At 51.1% G+C, this 26,127-nt stretch overlaps 1 protein-coding gene across 1 annotated transcript; it reads right to left on the reverse strand.

Moving 5' to 3' along the window:
• Positions 1 to 3,161: 3,161 nt before the first annotated feature.
• HEY2 (hes related family bHLH transcription factor with YRPW motif 2) lies at positions 3,162 to 23,063 on the reverse strand. The gene is made up of 5 exons (XM_038768123.1): positions 22,901 to 23,063; positions 17,134 to 17,212; positions 16,916 to 16,999; positions 14,321 to 14,402; positions 3,162 to 5,342 (listed from the first exon to the last, which is right to left on the reverse strand). Exons 1-5 carry the CDS (start codon positions 22,981 to 22,983, stop codon positions 4,726 to 4,728), a joined length of 945 nt encoding a protein of 314 aa, XP_038624051.1. The 5' UTR covers positions 22,984 to 23,063; the 3' UTR covers positions 3,162 to 4,725.
• Positions 23,064 to 26,127: the final 3,064 nt, after the last annotated feature.

Genomic DNA, 26,127 nt, shown 5'->3' on the forward strand with positions numbered 1-26,127 from the left:
ATCAATCAATCAATCGTATTTATTGAGCGCTTACTGTGTGCAGAGCACTGTACTAAGCGCTTGGGAAGTACAAGTTGGCAACATATAGAGATGGTCCCTACCCAACAGGGAAGAGGTTGGGCCCGAAACCATGTGGAGGAGGAGGAAGAAGAGGAGAAGGACTGTGGACCCCGTTTATCATAAGGTCACTGCGGTGATCATCACCCTTTCGCAGCACACTCTCCGGTCCTACTGGACGGGAACCTCGCAGCCTCAATAATAATAATAGTGATGATGGTATTTGTTAAGCACTTACTCTGCATCATCATCAATCATCAATCGTATTTATTGAGCGCTTACTGTGTGCAGAGCCCTGTACTAAGCGCTTGGGAAGTACAAATTGGCAACAATTTGCAATTTGCATCAGGCACCGTACTACTCGCCGGGGTGGATATGAGCATGTGGGGTTGGACACAGTCCCTGTTCCACGTGGGGCTCACAGCCTCTATCCCCATTTGACTGATGAGGTAACTGAGACCCAGAGAAGTCAAGTGCCTTGCCCAAGGTCACACAGCAGACAAGTGGTGGAGCTGGGATGAGAACCCATGACCTTCTGACTCTCAAGCTGGGGGTCTATAGAGAAGCAGCGTGGCTTTGTGGAAAGAGCACAGGCTCGGGCCGCCGCTTATCAGCTGGGTGACTTTGGGCGAGTCACTTAACTTCTCTGGGCCTCAGTTACCTCATCTGTAAAATGGGGATTAAGACTGTGAGCCCCACGTGGGACAACCTGATCACCTTCTATCTACCCCAGCGCTTAGCACGGTGCTTGGCACATAGTAAGCGCTTAACACTGGCTCCGCCAGCGAAGGAAGAAACAGAAGCTTGCCGGAGAGAGAGCCGGGCTTTCCAAGCTTCCTGACCTTAAGGAGGCCGAAGCCGTTCGGAAGTTCTTCCTTGAAGAGATACAGCTTGGTGAAGAATTGCTAGCACAAGGTGACGGTTGTGGGAAGTTCAAAGGGCAGAGACGGAGGGAGGTTTCTCTGTGAAGCTTGCTTGGGGCCAAAGGGGGAGGGTTTGTTGGTTTTTTGGGGGTTTGACAAGTCAAGCTACTAATGCTTTCCTGAAGTTTGTTCCCGAGCCAGGTTTGGGGGTGCAGGAGGATGAGGGGGGAGAGGGAGAGATTGCGGCTGAGAAGCGGCGTGGCTCAGTGGGAAGAGCCCGGGCTTTGGAGTCAGAGGTCATGGGTTCAAATCCCAACTCTGCCAACTGTCGGCTGTGTGACTTGGGGCGAGGCACTGCACTTCTCTGGGCCTCGGTGACCTCATCTGTAAAATGGGGATTAAGACTGTGAGCCCCCCGTGGGACAACGTGATCACCTTGTAACCTCCCCAGCGCTTAGAGCAGTGCTTTGCACATAGTAAGTACTTAATAAATGCCATTATTATTATTATTATTATTAACAAATATCATCATCACCTATCCCACTATGCTATGCTGCTTCTCAGGGCAGATAGGCAAGGCAGCTCCCTCCCCTCCCCTCCTCTAAGCAGCAGCAGTTCTGTCGCAGCCTCAGGTCCCTGCGGCTGTTGGAGGCACAGGTACCATCTCCCAACCCTCTGGAAAACGTGGTCGTTCATTCATTCACTCAATCACATTTCTTGAGCGCTGCACTTAGAACAGTGCTCCAGCGCTTAGAACAGTGCTTTGCACATCGGAAGCGCTTAATAAATGCCGTCGTTAGCATTACTATTACCGTGTGCAGAGCACCGTACTCCTGATCGCTTCCCTCCTGCTTAGACTGTGAGGCCCCTGTGTGACAGGGACTGTGTCCAACCCGATTGACTCGCTTCTATCCCGGCGCTAAGAACAGAACTCGGTACATAATAAGCACTTTATTATGCTTATTATAAGCACTCCCCCTTTTAGACTGTGAGCCCACTGTTGGGTAGGGACTGTCTCTAGATGTTGCCAATTTGTACTTCCCAAGCGCTTAGTACAGTGCTCTGCACATAGTAAGCGCTCAATAAATACGATTGATGATGATGATGAAGCACTTAACAAAATCCGTAACAATAATGAAAAGCAGCACAGCCTAGTGGGTAGAGCACGGGCCTAAGAGTCCGAAGACCTGGGTTCTGCTGCTTGTGTGCCGTGTGATCTTGACTAGGTCACTTCAATTCTCTGGGGCTCAGTTCCCTCATCTGTAAAATGGGGAGTGAGATAATGGGGATTATCCATCCCAGCGCTTAGGACGGTGCCTGGCACCTAGTAAGTGCTTGACAAATACCATAACAACAATCAAAAGCAGCATGGACTAATGGATAGAGCACAGGCCCAACAGTCAGAGGACCTTGGTTATAATCCCAGCTCCGCCACTTACCTACTGTGGGACCTTGGGCAAGTCATTTCACTTCTCTGGGCCTCAGTGACCTCATCTGTAAAATGAGGATTAAGAATGTGAGCTGTGTGTGGGACATTCATTCATTCAATCATATTTATTGAGCGCTTACAGTGTGCGGAGCACTGGACTAAGCGCTTGGGAAGTGCAAATCAGCAACATATAGAGACGGTCCCTACCCAACAACGGGCTCGCAGTCTGTGTCCAACCTAGATTACCTGGTATCCACTTCAGCGTGTAGTACACAGTGCGGGTTAGGGATGGTCTGGTAAAATGGGGGTGAAATACCTGTTTTTTCTCCCTCCCGCTTTGAGTTAACAAAATACTATTATTATTATGAGGCTAAGTTCTTCCTTTGTGTCAAGCACTGTTCTAACTGCCGGGGAAAGGCACAAAATAATTAGGTCGGACACAATCCCTGTCCCACACGGGGCTCCCACCCACGTAGGAGGGAGAACTGGTATTTAATCCCCACTTTACAGATGAGGGAACTGAGGCATAGGGAACCAAAGTGACCTGCCCAAAGTCCCAACAGAAGACAAGCAGCAGAGCCGGGATTAGAATCCAGATCCTTCTGGCCCCCAGGCCTCTACTCTATCCCCTAGGCCATGCTGCCATGTGGGATAGGGATTGTGTCCCACCTGATTGTCTTGCAACTACTCCTGCACTTACTACAAAGCTTGGTACTTAGTAAGTGCTTAAATACCATGGTTATTAGCATTAGTAAATCCCTTTCCATGTCCCCCTTTGCAGTGGCCACAAAACACAGTCAAAAAGGACTTCATTTAATTAGTGATATGTACAGAATTTTGCATAGAAAAAGGTTACAAAGTACTGGGGGAAAAGACGGGAAACAGACCAGATACGGTATTTTTAAAACAAATATTTTAAAGTATATTTTGCATAATGTTTAACATTCTCTTAAGGTTTATTGCTTTCTCCACACAGCAGAGAATTCAAGTGCATAATAGTACATGCTGTGTCTTTTTAGTTCTCCAGACATAAAAATCTCACGTGCTTGGTTCAATGTAATATGAGATTACGGTTTTTTTGTCATAAAACAAAAGTCAAAAAAAATAAAAACGGACCGAAACAAGGCTCCTTTCCGTCTCTCTCATCACCTGGGTTCTGACAAAGGGGGGGGATCAAATCAAAACAATAATTTACCAACAACTCATCTGAATACATTCATCGTGGTTCGGGATCCGAGTTGGCTACGGAAAGGGTGAGCTTATACAACCGTTTCCTCTTTCCCTGCTCTTCCCTCTCTGTCCTCGCCCCGCTGTCCCTGGAGGGACCACAGTCTCCGAAGGCCCAGCGGGGAAGGGAGCCTGCGGTTTCCCTCCGAGAGGAAGAAGGGTGGGCTTGAGATCGATAGGGAAAACCACCCCAAAGACGGCCAATTGCCATCTTAGAACTGCGAAGGACTCTGGGCCGGTGCCGTCAGCCCACCCTACGAAGGCGGCCTGGCGTTTAAAAACCAAAAAAAGCCCAAAGGTGCCCACGGTAGCGCTGAAAAATGGGTCGAACCAAACACCGAGGGGGAATCGTTCTTCTCGATGCGGTCCTCGACCTCACCGTCGGGCGAGTCGGGGCACTGACGGAAAACCGGGTATCATCGGGCTTCGCTTTCCACCTGAATGGGACCGCTGTCTCCTACTGGGCTATGAAACGGCCGGGATTTAACGGGGATTTCCGGGAAGGGATCACACGTCCCGTGGCCCAGTGACTTGCTGCCTCCCTCCTTCCCTCTCCCCCGTCTCCCGCTCGCTCCTGTGCAACGCTACTGGCTTTGGAAGAAAACGCTTCTTCATCTTAGGCACTTGTGAAACTTGGAACTCTTTTGTGTGTGCGAAAGAGCGAGTGAGTCAGTGTGTGTGTGTGTGTGGTGCGCGTGCGGTCGTCGTTCTACCTCTGGAGAACTTGGAAGGGATATTTCCCCTTCCCGCCCGCAAATATTAAGATGCATAGCTGAGCTCTAGAGTCTATCTGTTTCCCAGGAAACTTCTACAACGGGAACGGGAGTGTGAGGTTTTCCACGGCCACTGGTGTTGGGTAGTGAGACGCCCTAAGCCGAACAAAACGTGAAGAAAGAGAAAGAAGGAAGGGGGAGGAAGGAGTAGAAGAGCGACGACGCGGCGCTGTTTCCGCTCCGGGGGGAGGTCGGCTCTGGAAGAGGGTCCCCGGTCCCGTGGGGTCGCTCGGGCATCTGGGCGGCTTCGGTCCGGGTCGGCCTTCGTCACGCCAGCCGGGAAACGGAGGGCGGTCGGCCTCGGCCACGGACGGTCCCGGCGGTCGGCCTCGTGGAGGAGCGGGCGAGGGGCTCGGGGTGGGGGGACCGGGGCGCGTCAAAAGGCGCCCACTTCTGTCCCCCAGGGCCGGTAGGGTTTACTGTTCGCGCCCCCGGGACCGGCCTGCCGCGGGCTGGAGGCGGCCGAGGCGGGCAGCGGGGGGCTGACGGCGGCCCCGACCCCGGCCCCGGCCGGGGGCAGCAGGGGGAAGGCGCCCGCCAAGGACAGCGGGAAGCTGTGGGCGGCGGCCGTGGCCGCGGCCTGGACGGTGGCCGAGAGGGACAGGAGCGAGGCCGACAGGGGCGGGAGGCAGGGAGGCCCGCGGAGGCCCGAGTCGGCCGAGAGGCGGCACGGGGGGCCCTCCGAGGCGTGGAGTCCGCTGGCGGGGAGCAGGGCGGCCGGGAGCGGGTGGAAGGCGGCGGCGGCCGCGGCGGCGGCGGCCCAGTGGTGCGGGGGGAAGGGGTGAGGCGCGGGGTGCGGGCCCAAGGGGGACGTCATGGCCGCGGCCTCGCGCTGCGAGGCGCACGTGCTGAGGTGGGAGACGAGGCGCATCCGCAGCGGGTCGGCGCCGTCCAGGCCCTCCACCGAGCTCAGGTACCTGGCCACTTCCGTCAGGCACTCCCGGAAGCCGATGCTCATGAAATCCATGGCCAGCGCGTGGGCGTCGAGATAGCCTGGAGGAGGGGGAGAGAGACAGGGAGGCCGTCAATCCTCCCGTCCTGCCGAGGGGGAGAGCCCTGGATGTTCAGGAGAGGGCTTGGCGCGTAGTAAGCGCTTAACGAACACCGCCGCTATTCATTCGTTCATTCCGGCGTACTGATTGAGCGCTTACTGTGTGCAGAGCACTGGGCTAAGCGCTTGGGAAGTACAAGTTGGCAACATATAGGGACGGGCCCTACCCGACAGCGGGCTCGCAGTCTAGAAGGGGGAGACAGACAACAAAACGTATTAACAAAATAAAATAAGTAGAATAAATACGTACAAATAAAATAGAGTAATAAATACGTACAAACATATATACCTATATACAGGTGCTGTGGGCAGGGGAATGAGGTAAGAGGGGGATGGGGAGGGGGAGGAAGGGGAGAGGGAGACTATTAACTAAGCACTCGGGGGAGTACCGTACGGTACAGTTCCTTCATTCAATCATGTTTATTGAGCGCTTACTGTGTGCAGAGCACTGTACTAAGCGCTTGGAAGGTACAATTCGGGCAACATATGGAGACAGTCCCTACCCAACAACGAGTTCGCAGTCTAGAAGGGGGAGACAGACAGCAAGACAGAACAAGTAGACAGGTGTCAATACCATCAGAATAAACAGAATTATAGATATAGAAGCAGCATGGCTCAGGGGAAAGAGCACGGGCCTTGGAATCAGAGTTCGTTGGTTGGCACATTGGCACGACCCCCCCCGTGACCCTGGGCACGTCACTTAACTTCCCTGTGCCTCGGTTTCCTCATCTGTAAGATGGGGATTATGACTCTGAGCTCCACGGTAGACGTGGATTGGGTCCAACCCCATCGGCTCGTGTCGACCCCGGAGTTGAGTACAGTGCCTGGCACATGGTAAGTGTTTAACAGATACCATGAACAAAATAAAAGAACTTACAGTCTACGGCGGGGGGACAGACACTGAGATCCATCAGACGGAGGAAATGGCAGAGTGTAAGTTTACGTACATCCATTCAATCGAATTACTGAGCGCTTACTGTGGGCAAAGCACTGTAATAAGCCCTTACATGCTGTGGGGCGGAGGGTGGGGGGAATATTGCGTGTACAATGGGGTACAGATCCGAGTGCACAGGTGAGGCAGATTTTGCCAATATGTTTGGTTTTGTTCTCTGTCTCCCCCTTCTAGACTGTGAGCCCGCTGTTGGGTAGGGACTGTCTCTATCTGTTGCCAACTTGTACTTCCCAAGTGCTTAGTACAGTGCTCTGCACACAGTAAGCGCTCAATAAATACAATTGATTGATTGATTGATTGGGAGGGAGGGAGGGTAGAGGAAATGAGGGCGTAGTCTGGGAAGGCCTCTTGGAGTTGTGATTTTAATGTGGCTTGGAAGGTGGGGCCATCCCGCCTGCCTTACCTCCTTCCCCTCCCCACAGCACCTGTATATATGTACGTATTTATTACTCTATTTTATATGTACATATTTATTCTATTTATTTTATTTTGTTAATATATTTTGTTTTGTTGTCTGTCTTCTAGCCTGTGAGCCCGCTGTTGGGTAGGGATCGTCCCTAGATGTTGTCAACTTGTACTTCCCAAGCGCTTAGTCCAGTGCTCTGCACACAGTAAGCGCTCAATAAATATGCTTGAATGAATGAAAAGAGGGAGGGCGTTCCGGGCCGGAGGCAGGATGTGGGCGAGAGGTCGGCGGCGAGGTGGAGGAGATGGAGGTACGGCGATAGGTTGGCATTAGAGGAGGGAAGCGTGCGGGCTGGGTTGTGGAAGGAGAGCAGCGAGGTGAGGTAGGAGGGAGACGGCTGATTGATGGTGGATGGGAAACCACGGGAGGTTTTCGAGGAGTGGGGAGACGTGTGCGGTATACTTTAGCAAAATGATCTGGGCAGCAGGGTGAAGTATGGGCCGGAGAGGAGAGAGACAAAATGCAGGGAGGTCAACCGACCAATCAATCAATCAGTTGTATTTATTGAGCGCTTTCTGTGTGCAGAGCGCTGTACTATGTGCTTGGGGGAGTTCACCAGCGGGTAGACACCTTCTCTGTACACAGAGAAGTGGCGAATCCACACCCTGGCTCGCCCCTGGGCCCTCTGCTCGTTCCCCCTCTCCCCGCTCCACAGCACTTATATATATATATATATATATATATATATCTGTAATTTTATTTATTTATATTGATGTCTGTTGATTTGTATTGAGGTCGGTCTCCCCCACTCTAGAAGGTGAGCTCGCTGCGGGCAGGGAATTGTCTCTATTGCTGTATTGTACTTTCCCCAACGCTTCGTACAGTGCTCTGCACACAGTAAACGCTCAATAGATACAACTGAATATACCTGGACCCCTCACTGTCACCCCCCCCCCCCCTTCCAAAAATCCGCCTTCCCTGATTCCTCCCCTCCCTCAGCTTTCCTCCTGATTCATTCAATTGTATTTACTGAGCGCTTACTGAGTCCTGTAGTAAGCACTGGGAAAGTACAATTCAACAACACAGACAATCCCTTCCTCCCCATCATCTCGGTGTGCCAGTGCGCTGATAGGTTTATTTGTTGATGATTTATTTATCCCCTTATCTTTACGGCTGATCTCACACTTTCAGCTACCACGCATCCGTCATTCAGGTCTACCTGCCTCCCCCGGTTGAGTCTTATAGACTCCCAGAGGGCAGGGATGGGTGTCATGCTTCTGTTAAATGCTGATGATGGTATTTCCTAAGTGCTTACTATGTACCAAGCAGTGTGCTAAGCGCTGGGGAGGTTACAAGGTGATCAGGTTGTCCCAAGGGGGGCTCACAGTCTTCATCCCTATTTTCCAGATGTGGAAACTGAGGCCCAGAGAAGTGACTTCCCCAAGGAAATGTGTCCCTAGCACCCAGTACAGTGTTTTACCCCCAAGATCCCCACAGGTACCTCGGGGCCCCCACCCACCAGGCAGTGCTCTAACCGCCCCCAGCAGGCAACTGTCTAAACGCCTGTGCTGCTGCGGATGGTGATAAACTAACGGCCTACTCTTTCTCTTACTTGTACATATCTATTCTATTTATTTTATTTTGTTAGTATGTTTGGTTTTGTTGTCTGCCTCCCCCTTCTAGACTGTGAGCCCGCTGTTGGGCAGGGACCGTCTCTATGTGTCGCCGACTTGTCCTTCCCAAGCGCTTAGTACAGTGCTCTGCACACAGTAAGCGCTCAATAAATACGATTGAATGAATGAATGAAAGCGAGCCCACTGTTGGGTAGGGACCGTCTCCATAAGTTGCCAACTTGTACTTCCCAAGCGCTTAGTACAGTGCTCTGCACACAGTAAGCGCTCAATAAATACGATTGATTGATTGATTGATTGATTTCTCCTCCGCCCGGGTCTGGCGGCAACACTTGCCCCAGCTATTTATGATTTGACTTCGCAGGAGCTTGAAAACGATGTGCTTTGTAATTTACACGGGTTGGGGACCGGAGTAACGCCACCAACCGAGGCTCAAGGGCAGGAAGAGAATTAAGAACATCCCCGTTTCAGGCTCTTCAAAAACACAGCACGGTGACCGGAGTAACGCTACCAACCGAGGCTCGAGCGCAGGAAGAGAATTAAGAACATCCGCGCGTTTCAGGCTCTTCAAAAACACAGCACGGTGCCTCTCCTCCTGTCTTGTGGGCTGGGGAAATTCCAAAGCGAGGCTTTCCATGGTGATCCAGACCCAGAGTCAGTCTGACTCTCTTACAAACACACACTCACACCACACACCACACAATGGGTGGAAGATTAAAGGGCTGGACTCCAAGTTCCTGCCCCTTTCTCTCCCGCGTTGGCATGTACGCCACGGATCCAAAGCTCCGAGTCTCGACAGTCTAGGGACTTCCCTTAGAAATGTATGAGGATATCATCTGCTCAGTGCGGGCACAAATGTTTCTCGACATGCTGGCTGACTTAAACTGCAAACTGAAAACATCTTGCCATTGCATGGCAGGAAGAGCGTCTCGGTGGGAACAAGATGAGTTTTTCTATGTAATTCAGTCGCTGATTTGAAGAGCCAGGACAAGAAAACCGGTTTCGCGTCCAAGGGCTCGCGGCTTACGGAGCTGCTTTCGGGCCTGTCGTTCCTGCTGCGGAGAAATGGCTCCTTTCCCTGGAGTCCGATCCCAATGGCTCTCGCCGCTACAGTTGCAACTACCGGCCCGAGCCGCCCCAAATCGTGAATTAGGAGACCGAGCACGGCTCTGGGAGTCTGTCCACTTGGTTTCTGGTCCCAGCCGCGCCTCTGGCCTGGTGGGTAGTAATAATAATAATGACGATGGCATTGATTAAGCGCTTACTGTGCACCCAGCCCCGTCCTAAGCGCTGGGGGAGATACAAGGTCATCAGGTTGTCCCACGTGGGGCTCAGTCTCCATCCCCACTTTGAGTAACTTTGGGTAACTTTGAGTGGATCCATCAATCCGATTTCTTGAACACTTTGTTTTACGGTATTTATATGCTATGTGTCAAACGCTGTTCTAAGCACTGCGATAGGTACAGGTTAATTAGGTCAGACACAGTCCCTGTTCCAAATGGGGCTCACGGTCCTAAGTAGGTGGGAGACCGGGCAACACCCACTTTACTGTTGAGGAGACTGAGGCACAGAGAAGTGAAGTGACTGGCCCAAGGTCACAGAGCAAGCACATGGCAGAGCCAGGATTTGAACCCAGGTCCTCTGACTTCCAGCCTCGTTCTGTCCACTGCTACTTCTCTACTGCGTGCAGAGGGCTGGCCTGAGCGCTTGGGAGAGCACAGCAGAACTAGAAAATCAATCAATCAATCAATCGTATTTATTGAGCGCTTACTGTGTGCGGAGCACTGTACTAAGCGCTTGGGAAGTACATGCTGGCAACATATAGAGACAGTCCCTACCCAACAGTGGGCTCACAGTCTAAAAGGGAGAGACAGAGAACAAAACCAAACGTACTAACAAAATAAAATAAATAGAATAGACAGAAAACCCACTCTCCTCTGTGCTTTAAGTCGCTTAATTTCTCGAGGCCTCGGTTTCCTTGCCTGTAGAATGGTAATACTAACCGCAATCTTCTAGACTGTGAGCCCGTTGTTGATTGGGGACCGTCTCTATATGTTGCGGACTTGTACTTCCCGAGTGATTAGTACAGTGCTCTGCACACAGCGAGCGCTCAATAAATACGATTGAATGAATGAATGAACCTTTCCTGGTCTCACGGGGATGTGGTGAGGATAAAACGAGGTCACGGATGCACAAGTGCTTTGGAAAACAACAGCGACGATAATAACCATAACGATAACAAGAATGATGATGATAATTGGAGAGGCAGTGTGGCTCAGAGGAAAGAGCCTGGGCTTTGGAGTCAGAGGTCATGGGTTCAAATCCCAGCTCCCCCACTTGTCAGCTGTGTGACTTTGGGCGAGTCATTTAACTTCTCTGGGCCTCAGTTACCTCATCTGTCAAATGGAGATGAAGACTGTGAGCCCCCCCGTGGGACCACCTGATCACCTTGTAACCTCCCCAGCGCTTAGAACAGTGGTTTGCACAGAGTAAGCGCTTAATAAATGCTATCATCATTATTACTACTATAATAACAATATTTGGAAAGTGCTTATTATGTGCCAGGCACTGTATTAAGCGCTTGGGTAGCTACAGGATAATCTGGCCAGAGAATCCCCGTCCCACCCAGGGCGCACAGTGCAAGTGGGAGGGAGAATAGGACTTTCATCCCCACTTTACAGATGAGGTAACTGAGGCAGAAGGAAGTGAAGTGACATGCCGAAGGTCACGGGCAGTTGGCGGAATCGGGATTAGAACCCAGGTCCTCTGACGCCCAGGGCTGTGCTCTTTCCACGAGGTCATGCTGCTTCCCAGAAGCACTACACACATTCAGGGTGTTACTCGTTTACTTCACATACTACTGTACACGCTGCTAATAACATCAGAGGTCTCCCAGTAGGAAGGGCAGCGAAAACCCTTACACTTGAAGGTTGTGTATTTAAAAGCCCAGGTTGGGTAGGTGACCTTCCAGAAAAGAAGGGAGATGCGGCCCCCGCCCCGCTGAGTAAAACGACACAACAGCGGTTGAAGAGATGAATAGGTAGCAGGGGACTTGTGCAGCTGTAACGCCCGCCCGGTGGAAAAAGACGCGACGACGCCGGTTGAAGAAATGATCCGCAGCAGGAGGCACAACCCTTGTCAGGTGACTCGAATTGACCACCCTTCCTCATGCTCGGGGCAGTTTTAGACTGGACCTCCACGGCAGTCTAGCCTCTAGGCTCTCTCCATCCTGGGCCTGATATCTCTCTTCCCTCGCCCTCCCTCACGCTGTTCTCTCTTCTTCGTACATACGGTGTTTTCTGTTTTTCTTTTTTTTTTTTTTAACAGTATTTGTTCAGCGCTTACTATTGTCCAGGCACTGGGGTAGAGATACAACGTAATCAGGTTGGACACGGTCACACGTGGGCCTCGCGGTCTTAATCCCCGTTTTCCAGATGAGGGAACCGAGGCACAGAAAAGCGAAGCGACTTGCCCAGGGCCACACAGCGGACAAGTGGCGGAGCTGGGCCCGTGGTCCCTTCACTAGCCTAGCCGCTGGTTAGAGAAGGAGCGCTTTAGAAAGGTGGCCGACAATGGATTTCCAACGGGGTCCCAGCCCATATGGACTCCTTTCACAAACCTGTCATCAAAGGGATCTGGAGAGGAGCTGTCCCCTAATTATCCCCAAATTCCTAGACGGAGAGTTCAATTACGAAAAACAACAGCTCCGAACCCTCTAAAGGGATGAGGGCTGGGAAAGACCGAGGACACATGTGCTGAGTCTATAATGAACCTAATTAAGCTCATCAGATTAACCGAACTACCCGGAGGACCCGGCCACAGGGAAGGCAGAGCCCAAAGTGCTACGGAAATTCCCTAAACGAGAACAGCGGGATCAGGGGTCCGGGGATGAATGAGCCAGTTTAGAAAGAAAAAGGTATATCTGTAGAAAAAGAGCGCTTTACCAACAAACTGGCCTGTCTCCGAAGCCCTCATCGAGACTGTTTTGTCTGTGTGTGTGTGTTCTGTGTCTGTGGGTACGTGGCGGCTGCAGAATTCTCCGTCCCACAGGGAGAGAGGACCCAGAGCAGGAATTCCCTGATTTTCATCTCCCCTCAGGGCTCTCACTTCCAGGATCCCATTTTCCCTTCATATCACCCCCGTCGGTCAGGCGAGGCCGAGGTTGGCATCCCCAGTTTACAGATGAGGAAACTGAGGCACCGAGAGCGTACAGCGCCTCGCCCCAGGTCACACCGGAGGCCCGGCAAAGAGCCGGGATGAGACCACAGTTCCTTCCCCTATACAAAAAGAGGCAGGGGCTTAAACCAGGCCCTGGAATGGCACCAGCAAGAGTGGCAGCCCCCGGGCCTGCTGCCTCCCAGGGGACCGAGCTGAGGGGGACGCTGTAAATCAAACCCGTCCTGACCGGGCAGGAGCCAGAACCTCGCCCGCCGGAGGGAATCCACAGCGAATTCCGGAGGTAGGGTGGGATCACTGGATCGCGATCACGTCCCACCGCGTCTCCAGCTTCCATCGCCGCCCCTCCGGCCCCAACATCCTACCAGCCAGATTAGTAATTTGTACTTCCTAAGCGCTTAGTACAGTGCTCTGCACATAGTAAGCGCTCAATAACTACGATTGATGATGATGATGATGATGATTAGTCGACAGCCACCTGGGCCCAGTAGCCGCGGGGCCCGCTTTCCCCACGGCCCGGGGAACTGGTGTGCGGGGAGGCCACTCCGGAACCAACAACAGCCTGACCCATTTGTTGAAGATGGACGGAGGACCCCGGGATGGCTCCTATACAGGAAGCGCTCAATAAATACGACTGACTGACTACTCTCCTAGGCCCCGGCCCACGGGCGGCGGCTGCTGATAGTCTGGGGACAGCGTTGGCTAGTTACGGTGCTCCGTAAGGTTTTACTCAATCAATCAATCAACTGTATTTATTGAGCGCTTACTGTGTGAAGAGCACTGTACTAAGCGCTTGGGAAGTACAAGTTGGCAACATATAGAGACGGTCCCTACCCGACAGTGGGCTCACCGTCCAAAGCACTGAGCTGAGCGCTTGGGTAGATACAAGATCATCAGATTGGGGGGTGGCGATTGGGTGCTCCACTCAGGGCTCTGATACTGATGCCTGTTTACTTGTTTTGATGTCTGTCTCCTCCCTACTAGACTGTAAGCCTGGTGTGGGCGGGGATTATCTCTATCGCTGAATCGTACTTTCCAAGTGCTTAGTACAGTGTACTGCATACAGTAAGCGCTCAATAAATACGACCGAATGAATGAATGTGCCAGGGGAGTTTTGCCCATCCAGCATTTCTCCCTCTCCATCATCCCCCGACAAAACAAAGGAAATGTGCGAACGCGCACACACACAAACACACACACACACACACACACACACACACACACGACAATGAAAATCCCCGTGGATTCACTTCCTTGGGCCCGAGCTGGGCAAAACGGTATTTTCCCCCTAGACCTAGGTTTTGTGTCGCGTCATTGTTGGCCCCCAAGCCTCCTGTTTCTGTTTGGCTGTTTGTGTGTTTGTTTTGTCTCTCCAGGCGGGTTTCAGGGCTCCACGAAGCCCCAATCCCACCCCCTCCGGGCGGCTACTGAATAGAACCTCCACTCCCACAGTGCTATGAAAGCAAACACAAGCCCAGGGTCAAGTGGCTCTTTTGTTTCAGGAGTTCTTTCCCACGAGTTCAATCCTGCCATTAGCATTGATTTCCACCGGCTTTAATCTGCAGCCGCCTATCACGCCTGGCAAAAGAAGCGTGGGCTGAGCGATTCCCTCCCAAAATTCAAGAGGGACAGAGGAGAGAGACCGCGGTTGAGAGACAGAAGCTGAAAGACAAAGAGAAAAGGAGGGAAGGGAGGCAGAAGGGGAAGAAAACTGGGGAGAAAAAACCCCAAAAACCAAACCAGTCAGTCTCTTACCTTTCCCTCCCGTTGCCTGCAGCATCTTCAGATGGTCCACTGTCATTTGCAGTATTTCCGCCTTTTCCAATTTGGCAGAGCCCTTGAGAGAAGAGACGGGACAGTAAGTCTTCCCAGCCTGGAAGTTTCCAACTGAGCATGCCTCACATCCGCCATCAGGCGCGAACTTTCTGGTTTCTCCTTCCCCAGAGTCTCCTCCCAGACGGATCTGTCCCCCGGCCGGCCGGCCGGCCAGGGGCACGGTCCCGCCGAGGCCCGCTATCTGCCGGTGTCGACTCAAATAACCGAAGCAGGCCTCACTCAGGAAGCCCATCAGCTCTGCCCGATATCCTCGTGGGCGGCTGCAACGGGACGCTCCGTCCGGGGCTGGGGTTTTAGCCTCGGAGGGGCTAAAACGGCAACAGAAAAATCACACAAATTTGCCCTTGGCAGAGAAATTGCTTCGTTAGGGTGCTTCACCCCCAACACAGTAGGCGCTCAATAAATGCCACTGACTGGTCGACTGATTGAATGACTGGGCCCGCTGGAGGTACGGAAAGGTGGACATCCCAGCTCCGCCACTTGTCAGCCGTGTGACCCTGGGGCACTTCACTTCTCTGTGCCTCAGTTCCCTCGTCTGTCAAATGGGGATTGAGACGGTGAGCCCCACGTGGGACAACCTGATCACCTTGTATCTCCCAGCGCTTTAGAACTGTGCTTTGCACATAGTAAGCGCTTAACAAATATTATTATTATTATTATTATTATTATTATCATTATTATTATTATCCCAGGAGCAAGATTTGCAGAAGAATCTTTAGGGCGGTCACCAGCAGGTGTCACTGCGGACATTAAATCCAAGAAATCCTCCCCAAGACAAAACAAAAACCAAAGACGCCGCTGAGAAAATCCAGGGTGGTGGTGGAAAATATTTTTAAATCCTTGATGGCGTTTGGATCCTACGGTCCCTCCCGGTTCCAGATTCAGCAGGCGGAGAGGTTAGCAGGATCAAACTACCAAGGAGATGAGCCCGCCCTCGTCGGAAAGTCAATCAAAATGCAATTTTGCCCACTAGGGAAATCTCAAGTGGAGGCTCATTTCCCCCCCACTCCCACCAACGTTAAAAAGAAAAAAAAAGATGGATAAACATTTGTGTTTCCAGTCTTACGTTTCCACGATTCGGGGGGACAGGTACCCCTCCCACCTGTTCGCCACCCCCAGAATCTTCTCCTACTCCGGGTCTGACCAAGCCTCCCCCCTCACCCATCCGAACCCCTCCGGCTTTCGTTAACCCAGCACGGGAAAAGGGAGATCCATGTGTTTACAATAAGCAGGGAACAGAGGTTTGCCTTCTCAGCCTTGGGTTGCTTTAAGTCAATATTTAAAGGAGAGAAAAAAGAAAAAAAAAAGATAAAACAAAATCCTGTGACCCTCACAGTTCTGAAAACTTGCATCAGCCGAACTTTAAAAAAAAAAACCCAGATAAGGGATGTTTTAATGCCCCAAGGGGGCAGAAACTGTCCCTCGTCCTTTTTTTCTCGAAGATACACTTCCCACTTTGACTTTTTATCCGAAGAGTAATTTGCCGTCTGGGCACTCGGAGGTCTGATGCTGTTTTAAGTGCTTTTTTCTTTCATTAAAGTCCTACATTTAATACGGTTCTGCATCCCGCCTTTTCCCCGACGTTATTCCAGATTCAGCGTGAGAGGCTTCGATGGCAGCGACTAAGAACGGCCAACTGCCCGTCGCTCGGTCGCTTCCAACGTTCGTGGTGTTCACGGGGCAAATGGTAAAATGGAATAAACGACGGCTGTCCCTCGACCCCGCTGGAACGAAAATTAAAAGCCGGCCATCGTCTCCGTGGCCGTCTCCTACGAAACGACGGTCTGTTGCCGGGAGCTGGGTGCAGGTTGGGGGAAATGGTGCTTCTTTTGGAACTCTGAGACAAGTTGAAAAGAAAGAAAAATAACGTCCTGGCTCACAACCACCGGGCTTTTTTTGCAACTGCGCAAACACGTTCTTGCAAAACGCAGGTTTGCATTTGACCGGAGCGTGGTTGTTACGTGCTTCGATCCGGCGGGGGCTTGAGCGTCCGAGAGAATGCCAAAAAAAATTCAAAGGTAGTACTAATCCCACCGTTCGCATGAGTGAGTGGCTTGACAGACCTGTCAGTGTTTTAGGAAATTTGGTCGGAGGGAGGCTAGCCCGGTAATTGCTTACTTAAAAGAAAAAAAATCAGAGAAAGTTGAAATAAAATGAAAAGAGGTTGAGACCGAAGCGCCCTTTAAGTATACGTTTTTTGAAGTGCGCTACATCGTGCACATTTTTGAATAAAACCACTACTGGTATTCATCGAAAGAACAGAGGCGGCAAGAGTGCTTGTTCCCCTTGAGGGAAAAATAGGCAAAAGGATGGAAATGTTTTTCAGCTTCACGATGGATTATGTTTTTAATAGTTTTGCCACAACAAAGCATTTTATTGAAATGGCTTCTTTGTGCCAGATCAGGACACGTACAATGTTATTTTAACGAGCTTGAAAAAGAGAACTGACATTACCAGACGAAAAAAAAAATAGGGGGGCAGGGAGGGGACGTGGAAAGGGGAGTAGCGGCTTACTTGTTTCTCAAAAGCCGTCGGCACGAGTCGTCTCAGCTCTGATAGACTGTTATTTATACGGTCCCGTCGCCTCTTCTCTATTATCTAGTCCCGAGACACAAAACGAAACAAAAAAGTGAGTGTGAATGCATGGCGGGTGAAATGACTCGGGATGGAGAAAGAGGCAGCGGTTGCGTTAGCCCGGGTTACGGGAAAGGAAACTTTGGAAAAACACATACCCCTCTCCTTTTCTTTCGGGCCATAATCTGAGATGTTGTTGTTGGGGAATTTGATCGAATCACAGAACCAGTACTCTGCCTGAGAAACAGTAGGAGAATGTCAGGTGCAGCATTACACGACATCGTTCCCTGCACAACCCGATGCGGCCCTGGATCGATTAACCCGTGTCCGCCCCAGCGCTTGGCACGTAGTAAGCGCCGAACAAACACCACGGTAATGATTGCTACGGTATGCGTTCCCCATAAATGCAGTCTCGCCGCTTCCCCCCTTATTGTCCCCCCGCTTCCCAGTCTTCCTGGGCTTCCAGACTGCGGAGAGGGAGCTGTTGGGAGCCTCCCCTCCTCTATCCGTCTCCCCAGAGCCCACCGACCGACCCCGGAGTGGGCTGAACGAAAGGTTTTAACGGCTTCAAGTGACCCCCGCCGCCCCCCGATACACCCTGAGGAGCTCTCAGGGGTCAGCGAAATCGCTCGCACCGTCGTCTCCTTGGCACGGGCAAGTTATTTTTAAAAGAAAGGTCACATAAGGCACCCCTGTCACACCGAGGTCCGGCGGGTGGGAGGGCGAGGATGCGTGTGAGAATGCGTGTATGTGTGTGTAGGGGGGGGTGTCACACATCCAGCGCTTAGAACAGTGCTTTGCACATAGTAAGCGCTTAACAAATGCCTATTATTATTATTATTATTATTATTATTATTATTGTTATTATTATCCACAAGGGGGGCATCCGTCGGCCACTCGGCCAACCGAACGGGTCCCCCCTCCCGCTTTTCCAAAATCCTCCTGGAGAGAAGAGGAAACCTGGGCCCCTGAGGGCTGCGGGATCGCGCTTAGTACCGTGTGCCACACAGAGTAAGCGTTCAATAAATAGCACTGACGGATGTTTCAGGAGAGAGGGAAGGGCTGAATTCACCTGGGGAAAGGTGACTCCTTGGGTCAACGACTTAGTCAACCTAAGCTCCTTGAGGGCGGGGATGGCGTCTACTACTCCTTCTATTGGTGTACTCTCCCAGGCGCTTAGGACAGCGCCCTGCACACGCAAGGCGCTCAATTATTATCATTCTTATCAATGGTATTTATTGAGCACTTACTGTGCGCAAAGCACTGTATTAAGCGCTTGGGAGAGTACAATATGACATCAAACACCCAGCCCACCACTAATCACCGCTTGCCATTCGGGCCCGAGATTCATTCGGTCGCATTTACTGAGCGCTTACTGTGTGCAGAGCACTGTACTAAGCGCTTGGGAAGTCCAAGTCGGCAACATATAGAGACGGTCCCTACCGTCTGTCGCCCTCCTGTCAAGAAGCCCGTGGGCAACCCCTTTCCCTGCATGGGCAGCGGTTGGTCGCCTGACCCCCCCGGCAGACCCCCACTCGGGAGACCCTGCACCAGTAGCCCTCAAGCCCCCTAACTTCAGCAGGGGCGGGGGGGCCTCGGTGACTCAGTTTACCGGGTCCGAGGCAACCTGGAGAGAAAGCTCCTTGAGGGGCAGGGAACGTGTCTACCAACTGTGTTGCGCTGTACTCTCCTAAGCGCTCAGCCCGGCAATCTGCACGCAGTGAGCGCTCAATCAATATCCTTGATGGATTAACTGATTAAAGCATCTATCTCCCTTAAAGTATCAGAAGCAGCACGGCGTAGCGGACAGGGCAAGGCCCTGGGAGTCGGGACGTCACGGGTTCTAATCCCGGCTCCTCCGCCTGTCTGCTGTGTGACCTTGGCCAAGCCACTTTACTTTTCTGCGCCTCGGTTACCCCATCTGCAAAATGGGCATGGAGACTGTGAGCCCCTCGCAGGACAGGGACTGAGGAGTTCCAACTCGGCTTGCTAATATCCACCCCGGGGCGCTTAGTACAGTGCCTGGCATACAGTAAGCACTTACCAATATGCCTCAGTTCCCTCCTCTGTAAAACGGACAGCGAGACTCTGAGCTCCTTGAGGGACAGGGACTGAGTCCAACCCGGCTTGCTTGTATGCACCCCGGGCGCTTAGTACAGTGCCTGGCACAGAGTAAGCGCTAAACAAATACCGTTATTATTATTATTATTATCATCTCCCGATTTCCCACCCACACGACGGGGTGCTGAGGAAAAGGCCTTGGCACAGAGTAAGTGCTTAACAAATACCATTATTATTATTATTACTATCTCCCAATTTCTCGCACCCAAGACGGGGTGCTTAGTCCTGAGCTTGGCACAGAGTAAGCGCTCAATAATAATAATAATAATGATGGCATTTATTAAGCACTTACTACATGCAAAGCACTGTTCTAAGCGCTTGGGAGGTTACAAGGTGATGAGGTTGTCCCAAGGGGGCTCACAGTCTTCATCCCCATTTTACAGATGAGGGAACTGAGGCCCAGAGAAGTCAGGTGACTTGCCCAAAGTCACACAGCTGACAGTTGGCAGAGCCGGGATTTGAACCCATGACCTCTGACTCCAAAGACTGTGCTCTTTCATTCATTCATTCATTCAATCATATTTATTGAGCGCTTACTGTGTGCAGAGCACTGTACTAAGCACTTGGGAAGTGGCAACATATAGAGACGGTCCCTACCCAACAGCGGGCTCAAAGGACTCACAGGCTCTTTCCACGGAGCCACGCTGCTCAACAAATCCCATCGTGGGTTCAAATCCTGGCTCCGCCACTTGTCAGCTGTGTGACCTTGGGCTAGTCACTTCACTTCTCTGGGCCTCAGTTCCCTCATCTGGAAATGAGGGATGAAGACTGCGAGCCCCAGGTGGGCCAACCCGATCACCTTGTATCCTCCCCAGCGCTTAGAACAGTGATTTGCATTAATTAATTCATTCATTCGATCGTATTTATTGAGCGCTTACTGTGTGCAGAGCACTGGACTAAGCGCTCGGGAAGTACAAGTTGTCAACATATAGAGATGGTCCCTACCCATCAACGGGCTCACAGTCTAGAAGACTGTGCACATAGTAAGCGCTTAGCAAATGCCATCATTATTAGCATTATCATCATTACTATCTCCCGATTTCTCGCCCCTGTGATGGGGCGCTCAGTCCAGGGCCTGGCACAGAATAAGCGCTTAAGAGCCCGGGCTTTGGAGTCAGAGGTCATGGGTTCGAATCCCGACTCCACCACGTGTCTGCTGTGTGACTTTGGGCAAATCACTTCACTTCTCTGAGCCTCAGTTGCCTCATCTGGAAAATGGGGATTAGGCCTGTGAGCCCCACGTGGGACAACTTGATCACCTTGTACTCCCCCCCAATCAATCAATCAATCAATCAATCGTATTTATTGAGCGCTTACTATGTGCAGAGCACTGTACTAAGCGCTTGGGAAGTACAAATTGGCATCACATAGAGACAGTCCCTACCCGATAGTGGGCTCACAGTCTAAAAGGGGGGAGACAGAGAACAGAACCAAACATACCAACAAAATAAAATAAGTAGGATAGAAATGTACAAGTAAAATAAATAAATAAATAAATAAACAGAGTAATAAATATGTACAACCATATATACATATATACAGGTGCTGTGGGGAGGGGAAGGCGGTAAGGCGGGGGGATGGAGAGGGGGACGAGGGGGGAGAGGAAAGAAGGGGCTCAGTCTGGGAAGGCCTCCTGGAGGAGGTGAGCTCTCAGCAGGGCCTTGAAGGAAGGAAGAGAGCTAGCTTGGCGGATGGGCAGAGGGAGGGCATTCCAGGCCCGGGGGATGACGTGGGCCGGGGGTCGATGGCGGGACAGGCGAGAGCGAGGTACAGTGCTCTGCACATAGTAAGTGCTTAACATTCATTCATTCAATCGTATTTATTGAGTGCTTACTGTGGGCAGAGACTGTACTAAGAGCTTGGGAAGTCCAAGTTGGCAACATATAGAGACGGTCCCTACCCAACGGCGGGCTCAGGTTCATTCATTCATTCCATCGTATTGATTATTAAGCACTCACTGTGTGCAGAGCACTGTACTAGGCGCTTGGGAAGTCCAAGTTGGCAACAGATAGAGACAGTCCCTACCCAACGGCGGGCTCAGGTTCATGCATTCATTCAATCGTACCGATTGAGCACTTACTGTGCGCAGAGCACTGTACTAAGCGCTTGGGAAGTACAAGTTGGCAACATATAGAGACGGTCCCTACCCAACGGCGGGCTTAGGTTCATTCACGAGAAGCAGCGTGGCTCAGTGGAAAGAGCCCGGGCTTTGGAGTCAGAGGTCACGGGTTCAAATCCCGGCTCCGCCAATTGTCAGCTGTGTGACTTTGGGCCAGTCACTTCCCTTCTCTGGGCCTCAGTACCCTCATCTGTAAAATGGGGATGAAGACTGTGCGCCCCCCGAGGGACAACCTGATCACCTTGTAACCCCCGCAGCGCTTAGAACGGTGCTTTGTGCATAGTAAGCGCTTAATAAATGCCATTATTATTATTCCTTCATTCAATAATATTTCTTGAGCGCTTACTGTGTGCAGAGCACTGTACTAAGCGCTTGGGAAGTCCAAGTCGGCAACAGATAGAGACGGGCCCTACCCAACGGCGGGCTCAGGTTCATTCATTCATTCATTCACTTCGTCGTATTTATTGAGCGCTTACTGTGTGCAGAGCACTGTACTAAGCGCTTGGGAAGTCCAAGTTGGCAACATATAGAGACGGGCCCTACCCAACGCAGGGTTCAGGTTCATTCATTCAATCGTATTTATTGAGCGCTTACTGTGTGTAGAGCACTGTACTAAGCGCATGGGAAGTCCAAGTCGGCAACATCTACAGACGGTCCCTACCCAACGGCGGGCTCAGGTTCATTCATTCAATCGCCTTTATTGAGCGCTTACTGTGTGCATAGCACTGTACTAAGCGCTTGGGAAGTCCAAGTCGGCAACATCTAGCGACGGTCCCTACCCAACGGCGGGCTCAGGTTCATTCATTCATTCATTCCGTCGTATTTATTGAGCGCTTACTGTGTGCAGGGCACTGTACTAAGCGCTTGGGAAGTCCAAGTTGGCAACATATAGAGACAGTCCCTACCCAACGGAGGGCTCAGGTTCGTTCATTCATTCATTCCATCGTACTGATTGAGCGCTTACTGTGTGCAGAGCACTGTACTAAGCGCTTGGGAAGTCCAAGTTGGCACCATGTAGAGACGGTCCCTACCCAACAGTGGGCTCGCTTTCATTCATTCATTCAGTCGTATTTACTGAGCGCTTACGGTGCGCAGAGCACTGTACTAAGCGCTTGGGAAGTCCAAGTTGGCAACATATAGAGACGGTCCCTACCCAGCAGCGGGCTCAGGTTCCTTCATTCATTCATTCACTCCGTCGTATGTACTGAGCGCTCACTGTGTGCAGAGCACTGTACTAAGCGCTTGGGAACTACACGTTGGCAACACCTAGAGACGGTCCCTACCCAGCAGCGGGCTGCCAGTCTAGAAGGGGGAGGCGGACGACAGAAGCCAACACGTGAACAGAATAAAATGAGTGGAGAAGCAGCGTGGCTCAGTGGAAAGAGCACGGGCTCTGGAGTCAGAGGTCATGGGTTCGAATCCCGACTCCGCCACAGGTCCGCTGGGTGTGACCTTGGGCGAGTCACTTCACTTCTCTGTGCCTCAGTTACCTCATCTGTAAAATGGGGATTGACTGTGAACCCCACATGGGACAACCTGATCACTTTGTATCCCCCCCCCCCGCGCTTAGAACAGTGCTTTGCACATAGTAAGCGCTTAACAAATGCCAACATTATTATTATTATTATTATTATTATTATTATCCCCCCCCTCACTCCAACCCCCCCGGGGGTCGTGGCCCTCACCCGGAGTAATTGTTCTCGCTGCCCACGTCTATGGTCTCGTCCAGGTCGCTGTCGGAGGTGGTTTCGTCGCAAGGGCGCTTCATGGCGGCGGGGACGTCCGGAGGCCTGCCTGGAGGAGGAGGAGGCGGCCGGGGCCGGGGCCGCCCCTGGACCGGGATGGCGACCGTCGTGACCGTCGGGGGCGTTGGGGCCGACTGCCGGCCCTGCCCACCACCACCGCCGCGCGCCGGGAGGGGGCGGGGCGAGGGGCCGAAGCCACGCCCCCCTCCGCCGCCTATTGGACGGGAGCCCCGGCCGGGCCGGAGAGGCCCCGCCCCCTCGGGAGACCGGCGCCGCCGATTGGCTGCCGCCACGGTGGGCGGGGCCCGGGAGGGGAGCGGGCGGAGGGGGCGGCTCCCCCGCCGAGCGTGGGAAAGCGGCCGCGGCCTCCCGGCGGCCGGCGCCTCAGCCGCTCAGTCAGTCATTCACTCATTCATTCATTCAGTCAGTCAATCATTCACTCAGTCATAGTCGGTCAGTCAGTCAATCATTCAGTCATAATCAATCATTCATTCAGTCATAGTCAGGCAGTCAGTCGGTCAGTCAGTGAGTCATAGTCATCAGTCGTAGTCAGCCAGTCAATCATTCACTCAGTCCTAGTCAGTCATAGTCAGTCAGTCATCATGAAGTCATTCATTCATTCAGTCAGTCAGTCAATCATTCATTCAGTCATAGTCAGGCAGTCAGTCGGTCAGTCAGTGAGTCATAGTCATCAGTCATAGTCAGCCAGTCAATCATTCATTCAGTCCTGGTCAGTCATAGTCAGTCAGCCATTAAGTCATTCAGTCAGCCGGTCGATCATTCAGTCATAGTCGGTCATTAAGTCAGTCGGTCAGGCAGCCAATCGTTCGTTCAGTCCTAGTCAGTCCTAGTCAGTGAGGTGTTGTCATTCATTCAGGCAGTCAGTCAGTCAGTCAGTCAATCATTCAGTCGTAGTCACTCATAGTCAGTCAGTCAATCATTCATTCAGTCATAGCCAGTCATAGTCAGTCATCATTAAGTCATTCATTCAGTCAGTCAATCATTCATTCATTCAGTCAATCATTGATTCAGTCATAGTCAGGCAGTCAGTTGGTCAGTCAGTCATATTCATCAGTCATAGTCAGTCAGCCAGTCAATCATTCATTCAGTCCTGGTCAGTCCTGGTCAGTCATAGTCAGTCAGTCTTTAAGTCATTCAGTCAGCCGGTCAATCATTCAGTCAGTCATAGTCATCATCCATCGTATTTATTGAGCGCTTACTATGTACAGAGCACTGTACTAAGCGCTTGGGAAGTACAAATTGGCAACATATAGAGACAGTCCCTACCCAACAGTGGGGTCGGTCATTAAGTCATTCGGTCAGCCGGTCAATCATTCGGTCATAGTCGGTCGTTAAGTCAGTCGGTCAGGCAGCCAATCGTTCGTTCAGTCCTAGTCAGTCCTAGTCAGTGAGGCGTTAAGTCATTCATTCAGGCAGTCAGTCAGTCAGTCAGTCGATCATTCAGTCGTAGTCAGTCATAGTCAGTCAGTCAATCATTCATTCAGTCATAGTCAGTCATAGTCAGTCAGTCATCATTAAGTCATTCATTCAGTCAGTCAATCGTTCATTCAGTCAGTCAATCACTCATTCAGTCATAGTCAGGCAGTCAGTCGGTCAGTCAGTTAGTCATAGTCATCAGTCATAGTCAGCCAGTCAGTCATTCAGTCAGTCCTGGTCAGTCATAGTCAGTCATAGTCAGTCAGTCATTAAGTCATTCGGTCAGCCGGTCAATCATTCAGTCATTGTCATAGTCGGTCATTAAGTCATTCGGTCAGCCGGTCAATCATTCGGTCATAGTCGGTCATTAAGTCAGTCGGTCAGGCAGCCAATCATTCGTTCAGTCCTAGTCAGTGAGGCGTTAAGTCATTCATTCAGGCAGTCAGTCAGTCAGTCATTCAGTCATAGTCAGTCATAGTCAGTCAGTCAATCATTCATTCAGTCATAGTCAGTCATAGTCAGTCAGTCATCAAGTCATTCATTCAGTCAGTCAGTCAATCATTCATTCAGACAGTCAGTCAATCATTCATTCAGTCATAGTCAGTCATTCAGTCAGTCAGCCAGTCAATCATTCAGTCAGCCAGTCAATCATTCAGTCATAGTCAGTCATAGTCAGTCAGTCAGTCAATCATTCATTCAGTCATAGGCAGCCATAGTCAGTCATAGTCAGTCAATCATTCATTGTCATATTCAGTCAGTCATTAAGTCATTCAGTCAGTCAATCATTCATTTAGTCATAGTCAGTCATGGTCAGTCAGTCATTAAGTCATTCATTCAGACAGTCAGTCTGTCAATCATTCATTTAGTGATAGTCATGGTCAGTCAGAGTCAGTCAGTCAGTCATTCATTCAGTCATAGTCAGTCATGGTCAGTCAGAGTCAGTCATTCAGTCAGTCAGTCAATCACTCATTCAGTCATAGTCAGTCATAGTCAGCCATAGTCAGTCAGTCATTAAATCATTCATTCAGACAGTCAGTCAATCATTCATTCAGTCAATCAATCAATTGTATTTATTGAGCACTTACTGTGCGCAGAGCACTGTACTAAGCGCTTGGGAAGTACAAGTTGGCAACATATAGAGACGGTCCCTACCCAACAGTGGGCTCACAGTATAGAAGGGGGAGACAGAGAACAAAACAAAACATATTAACAAAATAAAATAAATAGAATAAACATGTACAAGTAAAATAAATAGAGTAATAAACACGTACAAACATATATACATATATACAAGTGCTGTGGGGAAGTCATAGTCAGTCAAAGTCATTCATTCATTCATTCATTCATTCATTCAGTCAGTCATTCAGGCAGTTAGTCATTGTCAGTCAGTCAGCCATTAAGTAGAAGTCATTCATTCATTCAGTCATTCATGCAGTCAGTCATTGTGTCAGTCAGTCATAGTCAGTCATTTATTGAGCCAGTCAGTCATTCAGTCGTATTTCTTCATTCATTCATTTATTCAATCATATTTGAATGTGCTAAGCACTTGGAAGAGTATTATTATAGGACCCCATTCCCTCTCACCTTATGGAAACTCTCGCCCCTTCCCTCCTACCCTCCTTAACTTCCATCTTCAACCACTCATTCTCCAACGGCTTCTTCCCCTCTGCCTTCAAATATGCTCACATCTCCATATGCCTACGTCTCCTCCATCCTAAAAAAACTCTCCT

This window comes from Tachyglossus aculeatus, chromosome 2, assembly GCF_015852505.1.
Source record: "Tachyglossus aculeatus isolate mTacAcu1 chromosome 2, mTacAcu1.pri, whole genome shotgun sequence".
In the NCBI taxonomy this organism is placed as follows: Eukaryota; Metazoa; Chordata; class Mammalia; order Monotremata; family Tachyglossidae; genus Tachyglossus; species Tachyglossus aculeatus.